The sequence below is a fragment of the Nematostella vectensis genome, chromosome 6 (genome assembly GCF_932526225.1).
Source record: "Nematostella vectensis chromosome 6, jaNemVect1.1, whole genome shotgun sequence".
Lineage (NCBI taxonomy): Eukaryota > Metazoa > Cnidaria > Anthozoa > Actiniaria > Edwardsiidae > Nematostella > Nematostella vectensis.
This window is the reverse complement of record NC_064039.1, coordinates 8,578,223-8,597,451: the sequence shown is the minus strand read 5'-3', so window position 1 is coordinate 8,597,451 and position 19,229 is coordinate 8,578,223. Positions and strand designations below refer to the sequence as shown.

General features: G+C 37.4%; 2 protein-coding genes and 1 long non-coding RNA gene across 5 annotated transcripts; 1 reads left to right on the top strand and 2 right to left on the bottom strand.

The window, feature by feature from the left end:
* Positions 1 to 818: 818 nt before the first annotated feature.
* LOC5508364 (protein Mdm4) lies at positions 819 to 12,986 on the bottom strand. Its single transcript, XM_032377113.2, has 7 exons — positions 12,827 to 12,986; positions 6,109 to 6,172; positions 4,549 to 4,611; positions 3,602 to 3,811; positions 3,279 to 3,371; positions 2,260 to 2,464; positions 819 to 2,152 (listed from the first exon to the last, which is right to left on the bottom strand). Exons 1-7 carry the CDS (start codon positions 12,878 to 12,880, stop codon positions 1,387 to 1,389), a joined length of 1,455 nt encoding a protein of 484 aa, XP_032233004.2. The 5' UTR covers positions 12,881 to 12,986; the 3' UTR covers positions 819 to 1,386.
* LOC5508372 (transmembrane protein 53) lies at positions 12,629 to 15,346 on the top strand. 3 transcript variants are annotated; one of them, XM_048728920.1, is made up of 2 exons: positions 12,629 to 12,742; positions 14,356 to 15,346. In XM_048728920.1, the coding sequence occupies exon 2, from the start codon at positions 14,364 to 14,366 to the stop codon at positions 15,270 to 15,272; it is 909 nt and encodes a 302-aa protein (XP_048584877.1). In that variant the 5' UTR covers positions 12,629 to 12,742; positions 14,356 to 14,363; the 3' UTR covers positions 15,273 to 15,346. The 3 variants fall into 3 exon arrangements, with proteins under 3 accessions (XP_048584877.1, XP_032233005.2, XP_001628968.3); XM_032377114.2 differs by lacking the exon at positions 12,629 to 12,742 and adding an exon at positions 13,335 to 13,503; XM_001628918.3 differs by lacking the exon at positions 12,629 to 12,742 and adding an exon at positions 14,028 to 14,106.
* Positions 15,347 to 15,752: 406 nt separating this feature from the next.
* On the bottom strand, positions 15,753 to 17,443 carry LOC116615475. Its single transcript, XR_004294953.2, has 2 exons — positions 17,110 to 17,443; positions 15,753 to 16,968 (listed from the first exon to the last, which is right to left on the bottom strand). It is a non-coding gene; the product is annotated as an uncharacterized LOC116615475 (long non-coding RNA).
* Positions 17,444 to 19,229: the final 1,786 nt, after the last annotated feature.

Genomic DNA, 19,229 nt, shown 5'->3' with positions numbered 1-19,229 from the left:
TAAGGCCCCAGCATGCAAATGGAAGGAATGATCTACACGAGGCCCCAACATGCAAATGGAAGGCATGATCTACATAAGGCCCCAGCATGCAAATGGAAGACATGATCTACATGAGGCCCTGGCATGCAAATGGAAGGCATGATCTACATAAGGCCCCAGCATGCAAATGGAAGACATGATCTACCTGAGGCCCTGGCATGCAAATGGAAGACACATTTTTAAGACAGCACTAAGGACTCTGGCTGCCATACATAACTGAGAATGTTTAAGCCTATAGATATGACTTCTGATCTCCTAGCTATAGTAAACTGCAAGCCATGCAAAGGAGTGCATTGTATAATAAACACCCAGACAAAAGAGGCATCACCTGATGTGTCTAAGTGTTTTAGTAGAAATCCCCCAGGTGGTCAATCTCTCGATTCTAATTTGATCAACAATTTTTTTTATCAAAATAAGAGATTGCTTATTCCACTGTTCCTTAACAAATTCTGAGACATTAAATAGCTTCGCTAATCAGCGAACGCTATTTCTAGTGGACCACCAGGTGATTTTTACTAATAATGCTTATTAAAATAAAATCTGGAAATACGATTTAAGAGCAATATAGCAAAAAGCTGCATGCTCTACTACTACTAATCCTGAAGGGAGCTTTACAGAGCCTTGGTCAGCCACCATTTTGGCACCCTAGCAAAATATAAAGTTGGCTGATTTTGGGAATTTTTGGCAATGTTTTCAATTGAATTTGAAAGAGATTACGAGTTTATATCTAGGTGGTTGTTTTGGCGTTTATTATTCCTCTGCTTTTTCTTCCAATTTTATTTGAAAACAATAACTAAGGTGTGGCTAGCACTGGCTCTTGAGGGGCTTTAGATATGATCTGTCACCCCTAATCTTTCTCATATCACTGCATAAAAAAGCTGTTACATGCAATGTTTAATGTATATGCACCCCTCTAGCGCATACACACACCCTCATATTAAATGCAGGGTTTACTTGAAACCTTATAAAGGTCTAATATTTGTCATTATAACCATACTGTTGTTATTAGAGAGCTATTTACATAGAAACAAACAAGTAGACATAACAACAAACAGGCAGTCACACAGACAGACATTCATACACACACATACACAGACAGCTTTAGCTCACTATTTGGGAAGATATCTTGAAATGAAGAAGTGTACAAAACTCCCAAAAATATAATTCTATAAAAAGGTACCTAAACAAAAAAACATCTTAATATATTATTTTTTATATTAATTTTCCTGAATTTAATTCCTTTGTCACGAGCAATACTGCAACCAAGGATTTAATGTAAACATTTGTACTGTTTTCTTTTAATAAAAAGATTAGCAATAAAAAAAAAACTATAAAACTAGAGAGGATCTACAGAAAATTCTTTACCACAAAGTGTATCTTCCTGCGGCATACTGGGCACTTTTTCTTGTATGCCTTGAGTTTTTCTGCACAGTGCATACAGCAAACTTGGTGACCAGACCGTCCATGAATGATACTCGCATCCCGAGGTCTTGATTGACAAATAACACACATTTCTTCACTATTTTTAACAGTTTCTGGGGCACATGTTGCCACTGCAGGAAGTGGTTTCTGAAGTTTGGGCTTATCCGGCATATTTCCTGTTGAATTTTGTAAAGCAGACTGGTTGGCTGATGGATTTTCCATCGGTGGCTCACTGCCTAGTGGGTTTTGTAGAGCAGACTCAGTGCCTAGTAAGTTTTGTAGAGCAGACTCATTGCCTAGTGGATTTTGCAAAGCAGGTTCATTGTCTGTTAGATTTTGCAATGCAGATTTATTATCTTGTAGATTTTGCAATGCAGATTTATTACGGGTAGGATTTTGCAATGTAGATTCATTGTCTGTTTCACATGACGAGATACATATACCGCTATCACAGGAGTGTTGAGTGTTTGAGCAACTGCTTGACGAGCGTGATGACGCTTCGCCTGCTTGACTGCCTGTCAATAAAAGTGACCTAGATGCAGAGGGGGTTGTGACGCTGTCTTTGTTAGCGGTAGATGAATTGTAAATATGTACTGGCTGTCCAATGGTTGTGCTGCGATGCAAGGTAGGAGTGGCTGGAGCAGGAAATGTAAAAGCTTCTGGAAGGCGATAAGCTGGCACGGAGGTTGTCCTGTGGAGAGTTAAAATTATCAGTTTCAATGTGTTATTGTAGTTCTACCATCAAAACAAATTACTCAAAATATTATTCTATCCTATCAATCAGGTAATTAAACATACCTTACAAGTGTTGAGCAAACTTCATCTTCTCTGTTTTCCCAGCAAACAACACAGCGCCTTGTCATTGGATGGTTCATCGTCTTACACTTGTCACACTCCCAGGAATCCTCCACCTCACTCTCGGTGTCAATGTCATCTTCATCATATTCATCACCACCATCGGCACCAGGGTCTTCATCATCAGACGAGATGATTATTTGGGGCTCTGTCAAGAAAGAACTGTGTCAATATCTACAAGATGATTATTGGGGGCCCTGCCAAGAAAGAACTGTGTCAATAACTACAAGATGATTATTGGGAGCTCTGCCAACAAAGAGCTGTGTCAATAACTATAACATAACTATTGGGAGTCCAGCTAAGAAAGAAATGTATCAATAACTAAAAGGGAACTACTGTATTGTGTGTTCTGAAAAGGGAGATTATTGGGGGCTCTGCTCAGTAAAGACTGTGTCAATAACTACAATAACTATTGTGGGCTCTGAAAATGGGAATTATTGGAGGCTCTGCTACTGTAAGAAAGAAAATGTGTCAATAATGCCAAGATGATTATTGGGGCCTCTCCTAAATAGAAAAACTGTGTCAATAACTATAGGACAACTAATGGGAGCTCTGAAAATGGAGAATTATTCAATAACTAAAATATTATTATTAGGGATCTGCAATGAAAATATTATATCAATAACTACAATATGATTATTGAAGACCTGTGAAGGAAGAACTATATCAAAAACTACAAGATAATAATTGGGGATCTGCAACACAAGAAATCTATTAATTAATAACTACAGTATGTTGGTGGAGACTAAATTTATTCTATGCGAACTTCAATTGAGAATGCTGAAACTATGAAATCATTTTCCTATTGATTGGTGTTTTGTTATGAAAGAGATCTAAATAACTGATTTGGCTTGCACAGATCATGCAATGAGCCTTTCTATCTAAGCTGTCTATGTCTTATTTGCAATGCTGCCATTGTTTTTATAGTCATTTTCTCTTCTTTCCGGGGACGTCATGCTTACCATCCTCATCATCGTCGTCGTCATCTTTTTCATCTTCACTGTTACTTTCTGGTGGCTCATACTCAACTTCAAATCTATGAAACTCTTCGGCTTCTGAGAAAATGATTAAAAAAAAGCACCAATAAACACCATTTAAAAAAATATTAAAAATCATTAGAGACTTGGACCTTTTTTCAGTGTCTTACACCCTTTTCTACTGCTTGCTAGTTGATCTGCATATAGCACAATTTGATCTGCCTATAGCACTACAATTATCATCAACTTCATCACCATCATTTGTAGGGAAGAACTGAGAATCAATGATCAATGTAATACATTCTTACCATTTGGGAAGAAGAAATCATCCTCTGAGTCTGTTATGACTGCAGTTGTTGCAGTATCATACCCTTTGACACCACAAAATGGCTTGCTGTGATTGGAGCAGTCAGATTTCTCTTCATTACTTTCAAATCCTGTTCGGCCTATGAAGCCCAGGCACCAAGGGATATTCTGAGGACTACATGTTCCACTACTTAGGCTACTACAGCTCACATCTGCAAGGGGAAAAAGTTATGAGTCATTCAAGTTTCAGGATTTACATACAGCTTATAGTATCTGTCATTCACAATTTTGTCATCTTAGCAAAGAACCAAGTGTGAATAAGAATTCATATCCATCAGCTGGCTGGTTTGATATTTTCAATCAAATTTTGTAAATAAAGCAAAAGTGGTTACTTTTGTTGGTTATTAATTTGCTTTGTAATATCGGCTAAGGACAATAAGGTGTGTCTGGCAAGGGCTTCTTAATACTTCAAAAGCTTTGCCTTGCTTGAAAATCATATTGTAGGAGATCAGGCAAAGGTACTCATGGCGAAACCAGAAGTTGATAGTTACAGCGGAGCTTGTAAAAACAGGACAAGCTGGGACCTACAGCTAATGGTTATACAACTATTTTTTTAGAATTGACATTTTTCATTTTCCATTTGCACTGGCAATGCAATAAAATAACACAACTGATCTGGATAATGTTTGCCACCCTATCTCACATGCTTGAAATGTCATGTGGCTCACTATTCACTGTTTATCTGAGAAAAACGAAAATCATTCCAATTCACTAAGCACCTGAGAAAACAGACAAGCAACATTCCTAACATTATAAATGTCCTAATAGGCGGACAACCTTTTCAAGGTCAGCTCTATACAAAATTTCTTAAATGAAAAAATTTAAATAAGGTATTCACAAAGATTTTACATAAAACTGATTTTGGAAGGATTTTGACAGAGATACTTGCCTGTAAGATTTGCACGTTTTCTTTTCCTGTTTAGCTTTCTACTTGAGCCTGGTGAAACCAACACTAAAACAACAAGAATTTACTTTATTTTGATTTATGCCTGCAAATACACAAAAGAAATGATAACAGGAAAAATGCAGGCCGTTTCAACATGATAAGAAGAAGTTACAGGAAGTAAACTAAAGAAAATTTGATAATTTGTTGGAAAGGGGGAAGGAAGAAAAGGTTTCAAGATTTGAGCTTCAAAAATTAACCTTGTAAGAAGAAGTGGTGTTAGCTTAACAAAATTTATAAATGTGAACAAGGACTATTCTGTTGCACATGCTCATTTCACTGCTCGCTATGACGATCAAAATGGAGGATGTGGAATGTTATGACAAAAACTTGCACTGTTTCTTGACTGTAGAGATATGTTCTTTGACCAGCAAATTCCCACAGAAGGCAAATAGAATGTTTGTATGTCAACTGTCAACTTATTTACAACTACAGCTTAATTTTTTTTATTCATTGTTTAAGCATAAGTTGACAGTGATTTTCTCTGGATCTGGGAAATAAAACCACTTTTCCCAAATTGTGATCACTTTTATCATCCGCTATTTATCAGGATTTTATGGGTGCCATTTATAGGAAAATCGGATCTTGAATATTTTTAGTGTGTGGTATAAATTTCTTGGGTATGATTGTGGGTAGAACTGTTCACGGTTATCATATAAAGCACAAGTTATTGTGAATCACATACAATTATCATACCCTTCTCTGAAGGAACCTTTCATTTCCCAGAAATTGGACAAATATTTTTGGAGATACTGTCGCCTCAATACACACTTAGTTATCACTCATGTATATTGAATATTTCATTATTATGGAAAATCCAGTAATAAAACCACACAAGTGATGCCACTGTTTTGTGCAAAACTATTAATAATTTGTGAACATCTATACTGGCAAAATTGGAGAACAACTTTAACTTTACTTGTTTTGTGTCAGTTTTGGGCATAAATACAGTACAAAGTGAAAGATATGGTAATTAATTTGTTTGTTCCAAATCTTCAAGCTCAATTAGTTCCTCAAGGACGCAGGGCCGGAAATAGTGCCTCCCAAGTCATGCGAACACATAAATTCTATAAATAAAACAGAGCTGTCGGTAATTTGCTCTAAAAAAGAAAGAAGGAAAGAAAGAGAAAATACACTCATTTCACACTCATTCTGAAGACGTACATAGGATTACTAGCAAGAGAAAAACACTTGAACAACCAGACATCTAAATCTCATGCTATGGGTGAGTGGTTTACCCAAAGGAGAGCCTGCAATCGTCGGATGTCAGTCGGCATCTGTGCGCATGGTCATACATAATAGTCCCTTGTTATAAATGTGTGGGGATACATGTTTAGGCAGTGAGGCCTCTTAGTCAAGGTGCTTTACGCAATTACAATACTGGCTAATAAATAAATAATATAACATTAATACAATAAAATAAATACAGCTGGGGACATTTGGTCATAGGAATAGAGGAAAAGGTTTGATATATTAGATTCTTTGAAAGCTAAGTGGCTTTCTTACCTTGCTCTCCGTCTGATGGGTCTGTATCATTGTCGTTGAGTGCCCTTGCCAGTTGCCTTACTACCTATCAATATAATATACAACATCAAAAACCCAAATTTAGCTAATCTGCCAATGTCAACATTAACTAGTCCACAAAGTGATTGCCAAGATGCAAAGGCACCAAAAGCACAACACCCCTATAGAACTACACTAAAACCCTATCAAAAAAATAAAAGCATTCTTATAGCCCCTATACAGTAGTATTACAATATTTTCAATTGCTTTGTATTTTTAAATACAAAGCATTTAAAAAAATGCTAATATGTTTTAAGAACGCCCATGTTGGTAGCAAGGAATACAAGCTTCTAGTAAGCGAAAACACTCCCCACAAGTCAAACAGAAAGTCACTGTCCATGTGTCTACCAAGAATTGAACCTGACTCTGCAGAACTGAAAGGCTTCATATGCTGACCTGGGACTCCACTCCATTATATCAAGAGCTCAAATGAGATCCAGCACAGTTGTAATAATCAGAGTATCAGAGTGGTGGCGTATCATTGTTAAATAATCAGCTCAAATCTACCATATGTGGTTAATGTGAGAATGCATAAACTCTGGACAGCTTTTCCACAAAAAAATGGGAAAAAAAAACTTGTTCAGAAAAGTCAGGACAAATTCTAATGTTTGAACTGATTTAACAGTAAATATAAGAGTATACCTCACTCAATTAACAGAATTTTAGACCTAAAGAGAGGTTGACATTGACTCTGGCCTTTCTGCACTATTTTAACTGTAGCAAAAATAATAAAGCCTCAAGGAATTCATAACTGTTCTTATCACCATCACATACACCAAGCCAGAGGGACAGTTTGTTTACACAGAGAATGAGAAAGATCCAATCTTTCTGAAAAGTGAGTTTACATAGAGAGCACAGGGACAAAGGTCAGGCTTGAGATAAGTGATGCATTAGAATAAAATGATAAAGAAACACATTATGCAACCACTGACATTAAGAGATCAAGGCATCTTAGGTACAAATATATAACAAAAGATACAACAGTTCCTTAAAAAATTGTATTCACCTAAACATATCTACAGTTAAATCAAAGGCTCTGTGAGCAAACTTGTGAATGCAAATATATTTTTTCTTGTGTGCATAAAATATATGCAGGATATTGAACAAAGCATGAACACATCCAAGATGCTGAGAGTACATAAAAATGTCCTTATACCTTTTTTTTTCTTTTTGATGTCATGATACACTAAGAACAGTATAATTAATTATTATTATTTTAAAAATTAAAAAATAATTAAAAAAAAAAAAACAGAAAAAAATAACGCTATCAGTGGGAATCCAATCCAGGTCGGAGCCAAGTTGCGGTCAGAGCCAAGTGCCCCACTGCTAGGCTACCGTGGCATTGTTAAGTCGGTTTGTAACTAAAATTAGTTTTAAAACTATTGGCATCATACCATTTGAAAAGTTTTTGCTAGCATGTCAAATTTCAGCATATTCTTTCTAGAAACAAAAAAAAAAATACCTGCAATAATTCACGCTTCTGTCATATAATGTCTTTTATGCATGTTAACATTCTAGAAAGTCGCAAAAAATTTGATGAATAAGCAAGGGCCATGTGTTTGTACGAGTTTTGTTTGATATTTAGTTTAGCTGATTGGGAAGAATTGTGAAAACCTAGAAAATCTATCCTCTTCTGTTTTGTCCTTCTAACAGAGGCTTTTTTTTTTAATTACCCTGCAAACAGAGACCCTGCTAACAGAGGCTTTTCCCTTTTGTGTTTCTCAGACTTAAAAGTAGCAGTTTTGGCTAGTTGCTTTTTCAGCACAAATTCAAACAAACAATGCGAAAACTCAGAGACGCCAATCGGCAAGTACTAAAAAAAAAAAGTAAAAAGCTTTGCTAGTATTTTACTTGTTTTGTTTGCAAACTAACAGCTTGACTTGGGGCCTAATCGCACTATGAGGACAAAGTTTGACTGGCTGGTACAAACAGCCAGCCAAATTTTGTTCTGGCCGATCGATTTGCTTGTAAATCACATTCGCACTAGAGGTCAAACAAAAAGCCAAACACGACCCAAGCATCATTCAAAATTAGACTAGGATTTCTCACGCGAAAAAGCAGAGTTGCAGAGTTTGTTTATGTTTGATCACAATGCTTCCTTGGAATATTTTTGCACAACTCATCGCATTACTGGTAGTAAATTCATTCTATGAATATCAAGAACTTCTGCTCAAGTCAAGCTGGGTGTTAATTGAAAAGCCTGTCTGATTTGATGTTTAGCCTAGTTCTAGCCACCTCCAGAGCAGGCCAGCTGCGCCTTTGAAGATTGTTCCGCTAGGAGTCGAACAAACGCATTTGCACATGTTTTCTGCTAGCACTGACAGATTTTTTGTCAAAACAAACAAACTTTTGCCTAGTGCGGATAGGCCCTTGGACTGAACAGTAGAAGACAACAAAGGCGCATGCACACATTCAACCCACATGGAAGACTTTTCTGAAGAAGGTCAATGACAAAACCCTTTAATAGTACTAGGCTTTGACCGGAAGCTGAACAACTGAAGTGTATATATGATCTAGGGATTGTGTGTTGCTGAAGCACAAAAAGACCACAAAAAGTTTATGGATGATCCACCCGACGATCGAGTGACACAGAAGTCCCTCCAATAACTTGTAAATGCTTTGCAAGAATTCACAAATTAAAAATGGGAATTTCTGAAAAATAATAAATATGATTAAAAATAATAAATATTATACAGGCACCATGGATTGGTAGCTCAAATTCACTGGACCATAGGTTAGAAAACAAAACCCTGCCAGAATAACTTTAATATATGGGCAACCATGCAGAGTTACCTAAGCATTCATTGACAACACTTGGATAGTACACTGTACAGGACCCGAAATGATCCCAGGACCCGAAACGATCCCAGGACCCGAAATGATCCCAAGAAGTACCCCAACTGATCCCGGGACCCGAAACGATCCCCAAGAGTCCCCGAAATGAACCCCAAGGAATTGCAGTAATGGACAAACAAAAGGAATGTGGATTGGCTTTCAGTTTTAAAAACATATGAAACATCTTAGCGTCATTTTTGTTACTATCCAGAAACTTGAATTAACTAAAACCATAGTATTAAGATTTTTATATACGACTGCGCGGGAAATACAGCTTTCGATAGCTTGGTTGAGTCAGCAATTGGGGTCAAATAAAAATTCCCGTGATGGTAATTTGAAGAACCAGGCGTGAATAAATAATTTATACATAACAAGCCATAAACGAATGTCTCCACAGATTAGACATGCCTCTGCTTTCCTGTAGGAAAATGTTTGTTTGTGTTCGGTGAATGAAAGACCTATCATAAAGAGAGATAGAAAGAAATCATGCAGTGGTGTACGCACGTACGCACTTCTATGACTTCTACATAAGGAAATTCAAAACTCACATATTGCTTTCAACAAAAGCCACATCTCTTAATATTTTGCAACGGTAGTAAAAGGGTTGTTTGAGTGCATTACTCAGTGGCCCCTGTGTGCTTTTGTCGTTCCATCTTCTCGGCCAAACCGGCTGTCGGTAAATATTCGCTCGTGTGAACATGGATTTCGTGGTGAAAAACACGTTTGGTTGTCAAATGAATATAGATTTTTGGGGTGATGTTTACCGGAAACGAGATTTATAGTGTCAGAGTCATGTGTTGGGACTGCAAATGTTTCGAAGGTCAAAAGTTTGGTTGTTCTGAGCAAGGCTGTGCTTTGGCTGTGCTATGTTTATGTTGTACTCCCTTCAGTAGCAATTAAAAGTTGCGTATTTGTTTTGGACTCTGTTTATGGGTTTACCGCCGGGGCAATGTAATAAATAGAAGTATTGTATTGGAATTTAAGTTTTTAAAGTCATGTTATTTAGAAATAGATTCGCTGTCAACCCTTAATTATGCTTTAAGAATTGGAAGTGCTTTCTTCTGCTTTCCCTTTGTCCATTACCGCAATTCCGTGGGGTTGATTTCGGGGACTCCTCGGTATCATTTCGGGTCCCGGGATCAGTTGGGGTACTTTTGGGGATCATTACGGGTCCTGGGATCGTTTCGGGTCCTGGGATCATTTCGGGTCCTGTACAACACTCTTTTTTTATAAGAACCTTTTTTATAAGAACATTCAGCCTTAGATTTCACCAAATTTTAGGAACATGCTAAGAACATGCTGAGGCTCAGATAGCAGAAAAAAAATTTTTTTTCTAGTCCCGATGCGTTCTACAGTGCTGAATCAAATGGTGTTCATAGTAACAACTATTGCTATTCAACATTAGTGTAATTCTCTTCCTAATAATTCATTGGGTATTATATTCTTATATACACTGAAATTTAAGATTTAAGAACATTGTTAAGAACATATTCAGCCTTTAGACGTTCTTATAAAAAAGACGTTATAAATTAGACGTTCTTATAAAAAAGAGTGTAGTAGTACTTCAGTAGTATTGCAATTCAATTGCATTGGCACCAAAAGCAAACCTTTAAAGTGTGTAGCTTTGGATTTTATTATTATTATGATTTTTTGCAGATGACATGACAAGCATATTTAGCTCAAATAAAGCTTTAGACAAGTAATGACCCATGCAATTATATGCAGTTTAATGTCAATTCAAGACTTTGTACAGGACAAAAAAAAAATGCAAAACATTTGCTTATGGAAACATTTTCTGATAGCAAACAATACAACAGAAAAATCTTCTGATAGTAAACTTTTCAACAGGGGATAGAGCTGCTGTTCATATCAAGCCTCTATGGACAAAAAAGAATCCCTGTATGCACTAGTGATGCCCTATATTACTAATATTTCTGGTAGATCACAACAATGTAAATTGCTCAGTTGTCCCACAGTGTTTGTAGAACCTGTCCTTGCAAGTTCTCTCAAATGTGTGAGATCTGTGGGAAAATCAAAAGGCAAACAAACCAGAAGAGATAAAATAAACTACAGTGACACAATGAACTACTCAAAAGTCATGTTTTTATATTCCTTTCCAAAAATAAAATAAAGCGTGGGAAAAATATATTATTTGCCTTTTTATTTCAGAGATTTGAGCCAAAACCTCAGTAGAAAAATGTAAATAAAATTAAAACATCTTAGTACAGCCCATAGCTTAGAACGTGCTTTTACAATAATGGCCAGTCATGGCCATGTCCATCTATAGTTAAAAAATTTGTAGAAATGACAACATGGTGTGTAGATATTTCAGATATTGGGAGCATCAAATACTATCAATGGGTGTGTTTTCAGCTATGCAGATAAATTAATTTAGGCCTAGGCTTACCCAAAACAGGCCTATTCTTGTACATAATTTATCAAATTCTAGCCCTATCTAAGCTCTCATCTGGGCTCATTACAGGGGTATCATGGTGATGCAGAGTAAATGCTTTCATTCATGAAATACAATGCCATAAGTTTCGGGTACTTCAAACCTTAGCAAGCAGTCATCACCCCCACAGGAGGAGCCCCAAACTCGGATATATTCCCATATCTATGGGGTATTGGTCCTAGGCATGCCCAGGTTTGTCCAATAAAAACGGTGTTTCATTGTTCTAAATGAATGGCCACAGTAATGTGATAAAACCACAAGCATGAATGAGTTCAAATTCTGTTATTCGACCACTCAAAGTCACTAGTTGTTATTTTGCTCCAATGCTCCATGGAATATCTCTTGGTATTGTACCCCATCTGAATATTCTTTAGTGTAAACTTGAGATAAAGGGTGAAGAAAGGTTTTAGTTGAAGCCTGTTCACAAGCTAGGATTTAGTAGTGCATAAACAACGTAAAAAGTGCTTTACTGTAATCCGAGGTTTCCGTTGATGGATATTGGGTCTTAGGAAATTCAACTCGAGCCATCACTAAGCGTGGGAAACTGACCCCAGTTTGCCCCTCTATTGTTTAGAGCTTGTGCTAAAATATCTGAACGCGTGGCTGGCACTAGAATTGAAATGCGCTGAAAATAAGTTCGAAAGTATATCAAGTCAAAAAAAAAACGTGATAAAATTTGATTGCTCTTGCAAATTATGACAAGTCAGTCGAGACTGACGACCCGAGCCAGAACAAAGCAAAACACGTTATAAAATGATAATAACGTCGTCTTAATATTGTTATGAAAATATTTTTCGTATACCCCCGATGTCATAATTCGGATGAAAAATAGATCAAATAATTCGAAAACCAAGGAGAGTCGTTATTATAATTTACTAGTAAGCTGTATTACTGCTGTAGTAAGCTTAATTCGACCAAAGAAGAAGCGAAACAGCTCAAACTTCACAAAGGATCGATTTCAGTTTGGAGTAAGCCGTAAATAAAATTTGCCAGGAAAACGGCTTAAATTCTTTATTTCACTGTTTTGGTAATAATATCATAAATGGTTAAAGCACATTCGGACATTTTAAATATATTCTAGCTTCCAGAACAACGAAGTGTTGTGTTTCGTTAACAACCGAATAACATGAATATCTTTGAATTGATAAAAGAAGGTAATAGAAATACCTCTAATAACAAGACCATATCCAACAATCTCTCAACTGTTAGTCCTTAGTAAAACGTCGAGCTCTAGACGAAACAACTTTTCATGAATCAATGAAATTTTCCGCGCACTAGTGATTTTTACGAGTAAGTACCTGAATTCTTATATCTTGTGTACTATGAATCTGTACTCGAGCTACGCAATGAGTTTAGCCAGTATTTTGAACTTACCGATCCACTATTTTGCCGTGCTGGTGTTACTAAGGCACACTCCTTCACTTCCATTACATTCTCCAACCAAACGTCCTTCTAGCCCATCGCAAAAGCGCTCTCATTCGAACCTTAGCACATGCTGTTCGATACGGCGACTGAATCTAAATACTTGGGAGAATCTACTTCACAAGCACATGTTTATAAAACTGGTCTTTAAAAAAACCTCCTGTTTTACCAGAACGCTATCTTGTTCTACATCTGAATTGCTTATTGTATTTGGACTACTGTTGGACTATTGGAATCACTTATATTCTGTAGCCACATGCATTAGCTTTCTAGAAACTGGTTGCCAACCGAAACTCAAATTCTCTCAACCTATTTATTGTTAATCTGTCTTTTTTACTCAGACTTGTCTGTGCATGTTCCCTTATCCCAGCTCGATTTTTGATTGGTCAAGTGAACTACTTATAAGCTATAAATAGGTACTTTTTCCCGCGTTTTTTTGTTTTTCGAGAACAAAATAAACAAGACCACATGCAGTCAATGGGGCAAGTTTGTCTAGTGTAACCTTCATCTAAGTTTGGGGCACGAGAAGAAGAAAGGGCAACATAGGCCTGTATTTGCTTCTGCGTGCACCAGGCAGGCAGCCGATACCGACACATAGTTTATTTCGCATGGGGGGGCCTGCCGCGGGGGTAAGTAGCAACGGGCGAGTCCAAATGTTTTTCTTTGTGAAATATATGGCAAAAATGACAATCCTAAAACATTTATCTGACAAACAACGATAGCTATATAAAATATGGAAGTATACACAGGGGTAGCCCCTGGTATACACAAGTTCTCTAATATGTGAAGACGTTATCAAAAACGGAACCAGCTCTTACTGGTCAGGAAAAAGTACCCGAGTTTCCAAGCCATAGATAAGCCTACAAGCCGTGTGTGATATCAGGGGCCCATAAAGTTTTAGCCTGCGTAGCGCCTCAGGGGACGGGGGAGAGGAGGCGAGAGAAGAAAAAGCGAGCGCGCGGACGACATATAAGTGTCGCGGCGTTTTCCTGGATTAGGCTATTTTGCCCGTACTTATGAGCCCCTGATAATATACTATACAATTTAGATTTTCCGTATCCAGTTATCTGATCACCACACAACAACGCAGAAAAATGCTTGTGACAGTTTGCCTGTGGATATCTGACCGGGAGAGACTGGGCTTATGTTATCGAACATATTACAGCTGTACAGTTTGTAGTTGCAGGATTTGTATCCTTATCATTGGTCCGTCATCTCTTTATAAGACAGAGGTATCAATTATTGCACTCAATCTCAACCACAGAACAGCTCGAATCAGTTTTATTTATTCTTTCATCACGAAACAATGTTCTTCAATCGTTTTGAACTGTTGAATAAGCTTATGGTCTCCCGCTGATCCAATATGGCAAAAACTTGTTTTGTTACTTGTTTGTTATCTGTCATTACTTTTCATTACCAACTCTTATTTTGTTTTGGCGATATAAAATAAAGCTCTACAACTTTATTATCTGTGATTTCAGCATTCAAGATGGCGTTGTCTTGTTGTCGTGCCGCGTTTTCTTTGGGACAGGGAGGGATCAAAGTCCTACACCACCACGCAAGAAGCACTTCATTAATATCACCACGGAAAAACTTCCATAATTCAATTCGTAGTTTGAGTTCATACAACACAGTACAGAAGAAGCATGGAGTAACTGTGCGCCATGCGATAAACCACGACACACCTGTTGTTATCATCTTGGGTTGGAACAGCTCAAAAGACAACCATCTAAGAAAATACAGTGAACTGTTCGAGAAAAGACATTTTAGCACTGTCAGAGTAACTGCCAATCCATTCAACACGTTTTTCCGAAGTGGTTCAAAAGTAAAATTTATCAGTCATTATATTCTGAAGACCCTTAGCGAGTATAACCTAACAGAAAAACCTGTTTTTCTCTATTCCTTTAGTAATGGAGGCTGTGCTATGTATTTCCACATTATGGAAGCACTGACAAAATCAGATTCAGAATTTTTTAATACCATCAATATCAGAGGAAGTATTTTTGACAGTTGCCCAATCAACCCAAATATAGAGAGCGTCAAATTAGTCCAGTCAAGTGTAACTGATAATGTGAAAAATCCAATTGCTAAAGCAGCTATTTGGTATAGCTTAGGGATTTTTACCCCTTTAGTTGTTTATCTGAATCCAACAGTCAAGAAGTTTATGTCAGAACTAGAACAAGCTCCACTACATTCTCCTCAACTAGTACTGTACTCTAAGTCTGATAGACTTGCCCCGTACAAGGATATAGACAAGTATGTCTTGGTGAGGAGAGCACTGGGCGTGTCAGTGACGGCAAAGTGTTGGGAGAAGTCTGGCCATGTCAACCATATGAGAGAACATCCTGAAGAGTACATTAAGTATTTAAATGAGTTTCTTGACCATTGCTTGAGATAAACAATTAGTTAAAAGAATGTAAGTGCCATGAACCACCATTAAAGGTAATAAAATTATATGTTTGAACTTTGTTAGAAATGTTTTTTTGATGTCTAGGTACCTTATCAAATGATAGCAGGACAATTTTGTCCAGGCACTTTATGTAATTCTCTTACACATATAGTTGACTGAAAAAGTTAATGACACAATGCATTGCAAGCATTATTGTTTAAGCCGCATTGTCACCAGTTTACTTCTGGGTGTCCGATGGAAGCCTCAACCGTTAACAGACATAAGAATTAGAACCCGAGATATTTAACAGGCCATCCGCTCAAATAATCAATCACATCCTCAAAGAAACTACCAAAAGACACACTGCTTTCAAAACTTTAGAAATATTTTTTCGCTTTTTTCTGCTAAAAATCATCAGAGATTGTTACATAACCAAACGGAAGTAAACTGTTGACAATTCGGCTTTAAGCTGAAATTCATTTCGGGAAAGCAGTTTTAATGGTTTATTCATGATATGATTTAATCAGAAAGACAATTTTAAACAACTGCTAAATAGTCCAAAGGTAGTTCGTTTGTGTGCAAGCTAAAGATTTTGACTTATATTTACCAGCTTCTTCTGGTGAAATAGCAATGTTTTTTTTTACTAGTTTAGGCTTTGGATAGCAATAAGAAATAAAAAATACCCTATGATATTTTTGGGCTAAACAGTTTAAAGCTTAATGCTTTATTCCCTACAATCAAGTATAGCTGCATTTAAGCCAAATATCTGTTTGAAATACAGTCAATATTCACTCCTCTGGCCGTTTAGATTATCAAGCAATTGATTTGAAGTTATTTCTTTGTGAGATGCAGCAGGGAGAAACCAAATATTACTTCTATGTCCTTGAAATAAAGTTCAGCTGAATCCCTATATTGTTTTGCTAAATACTCTGACTCTACACTTCGAAATCCAGAGATCCTGTAGCCTGCATACAATTGCCTAAGGCAGGTGTTTCAAAATACTAACACAATACAAAATGCCTGCATTTACAGGCTGGTACCTAGGATTTTTCTTGGGGGAGTGCAAATTTTTCCGGGGGGGTGGGGGGGGAGTGAGTGAGTATTCTGATAAAATCTTACCACCAACAAAGGAACAAAATTGGATTTATTTAACACATTGAATTATTTTCATGTGACGTCTATTATCGGATTCAGCTACAAAAAGGGTGACTTTTACATTTATGACACATCAGAGTTATCTAATTCGCTTATGCTTTATAGTTTTGTCTACAATTAGCATGTCTTTTGCAAACCTAAAGTGGACTTTTCGCATTGTGTGGGGTGCCATCCCCCCCTGGGTACAAGCCTGCCTTAAAATAACATGTCAGGCCATCATGCATATTTATCTGCAGATTATACAACAGTGGCTTCACTCTTTATGACAGACAGGAGATTTTCCGATGAGCCTCTCTTGGAACCATCAATTTTTAGTCCATCCTCGTTCCCAGAGTCCCACCCTCCCCTAACCCCAAGGGGGGTATGAGGGGAAGACCCTGGGGATGTTTTTAGTCAAGCACTAGTCCCATTTGCTTTTCCTCGGTGGAGTATTTTGTACTTTAACAGACACAGTTTGTTTTTCTCCAAGTCCAGACACCATGTTCATGTAGCCCAAGTAAAGGATACAGCCTACGATGGACACCAGTCCAAAAGTCATCACGACTTTATTCTGAAAAAGTGGATAAACAACAAACAACATCAGAAACTTTTGGTAACCGGAACCCACAGGGCTATTACAGAGCTGTAGATCTCAGTTCAACACCATCTGTTAAGCTTTCGTGCGAGAATGAACATGTCTTTTTTATCTTACCGGCTTTATAAAGAGTTCAGGGTTGATGATACGAAAGGCAAACGTGCTTTGTCTGCTTTGAGATGGGTGGACTTTCTTGTTAGGTTTGTCCGCCATCTTGTATAATACCTCGCCCCATTCTCTTCATGTTTTACAGCAACACAGGTAAACCAAAATACTCTTGCTACGGTGTATAAGGGTAAGTAGCCCGGGCTTGTTGGCTATGACCAAGATGAGTACGAATAAAACTAAAAGCGCTCCCTTTCCCTACATTTGCTCCATTCTTCTTTACAGGCGCGCAGGATCTATCCCTCATCTTTTCCAGCCCTTTGCGCTTGCTACGCAGGTGCAAACTCGCAGATTGGTGGCGGCGAGTTTGTGTGTGTTGGTGTTGAGTTGGCCCAAGAGAGCATAAGATAAGAGAGGGACACTTTGGTATTACCCGCGCGCCATGTCGATTTCGAATCCGGCTATTTTTAGTAACCACCACCCCAACACTGCGCGTGAGGATTTGCTCATTTTATTTTGTCCTACTCCCCCGCGGGTTGCGTGTTGTTGTTTTGCCAACTCGATAGGAATGAAAAGAGATCATGTAAAATGACTCGGAAGAAGAAAACAAGTCTAACTTAAGTTACCAAGATTGGCAAAAATACTCACAGAAAGCTTAATCCCTGAATAGTTTGACTGTTTTGTTTGTCTGAGCGGCGAAGTCAAATGAGAAAGAAAAAACCGACGAGCGATAAAATGGCTGTGATACTGCGTTTGATTAAAATCCAGCTTGTATAATCACAGGTCCCCCAAACAAATATGTTGTATTTTACGTGTCTCATTCACTGTAAATATATGTTGCGTTACAAAAAAAAATAAAAAAATGGGGACGAAAATTATAATAAAATACCTTCAAACTTTTCTAACCAGTTTGTGGAGTTGTTATTTAAATCCCTGTGAAGTTTCCATCCATTTGGGGCAATATTGAGCGATTTAAGCCAGAGATAAACAGCGTACATAAACCAGGCAGATAGACCACTCCCATAAGTCAAGCAGATAAACCACATGGGGGAACTTCAATCGCTCAATATTGCCCCAAATGGATTGAAACTTCACAGGGATGTAAATAACAACTCCACAAATTAAGAAAAGTTTGAAGGAATTTTATTATATTTTTCGTCCTAATTTTTTTTTTTTTTTTATCGTCATGCACCATATATTTACAGTAACTATGAATGAAACACGTAAAATACAACATTAGCTTGGGGAACCTGTGGTATAATAACAATATAATAATATAACATATAATAATAACAACATCAAAGAAATACAGTAATATCTCCCTCTTTATTTTCTCACTTTTACAAAAGCTCAGATACTTCTACTTGCTGGCTTTGATTATCACAAAAATGCATTCCCTCGTTATAAGGATACTTTTATGAAATCTATTTTTCTTGGATTCCTTCTCAATGCACCGGAATATTCACAAAAATCGATATTATATCTAATGTCTAACTTACAGATTTCGTTTGATCATTAGGAAGATAATGAATGTTGAGAAACCACGAAGAAGCAGCAGTTAGAGCAAAAACGGTGATTGAAGCAGGAGTTTTTCCGCTCTTGATTTTGAATGAAGTCTCGTTTTGGAAATCTTGCAATCCTCGAAGTACTACATCCCCTTAATAAACTGCAACTGCCCGTATCCTTGATGCTAGAATGACATTTTCGATGGTATTTGTGCAAATAGGGTGGTTTTTTTTCGGTTTCATGTCACAAAATAGAAGCAAACAACAAGATGTAAATGCCAAAGCGCGGGGGTAGGGTGAGTAAAAATGCTCACGCGCAGTGGTGGGGTGGTGGTTACTAAAAATAGCCGGATTCGGAATCGACATGGCGCGCGGGTAATGCCAAAGTGTCCCTCTCTTATCTTATGCTCTCTTGGTTGGCCATAAATCGCGTATAAATACCAACAGGGCTGTGGTTTATTAAAACAATAGTAGCCGTGATCGGCTAGCAATAGAGGCTATATAATATAGCCATTATAGATGTCATTTAATATTATTAAATGACATCTAAATGAAAATAGTGGGGCTATGGCTGAAAGCGAAACCTAGTTTTCACTAGTGACAAGCGCAAGGGTTTGTTTCTAGTGA

Excerpts from the sequence above, each read along its gene's own strand:
- LOC5508372 (XM_048728920.1), top strand. The coding sequence starts at position 14,364 with ATGGCGTTGTCTTGTTGTCGTGCCGCGTTTTCTTTGGGACAGGGAGGG.
- LOC5508364 (XM_032377113.2), bottom strand. The coding sequence starts at position 12,880 with ATGGAAGTGAAGGAGTGTGCCTTAGTAACACCAGCACGGCAAAATAGT. Across the intron at positions 6,173-12,826 it reads CACGGCAAAATAGTGGATCG|GTAGTAAGGCAACTGGCAAG; the intron begins GTAAGTTCAAAA and ends TTATATTGATAG. Across the intron at positions 4,612-6,108 it reads CCCATCAGACGGAGAGCAAG|TGTTGGTTTCACCAGGCTCA; the intron begins GTAAGAAAGCCA and ends TTGTTGTTTTAG.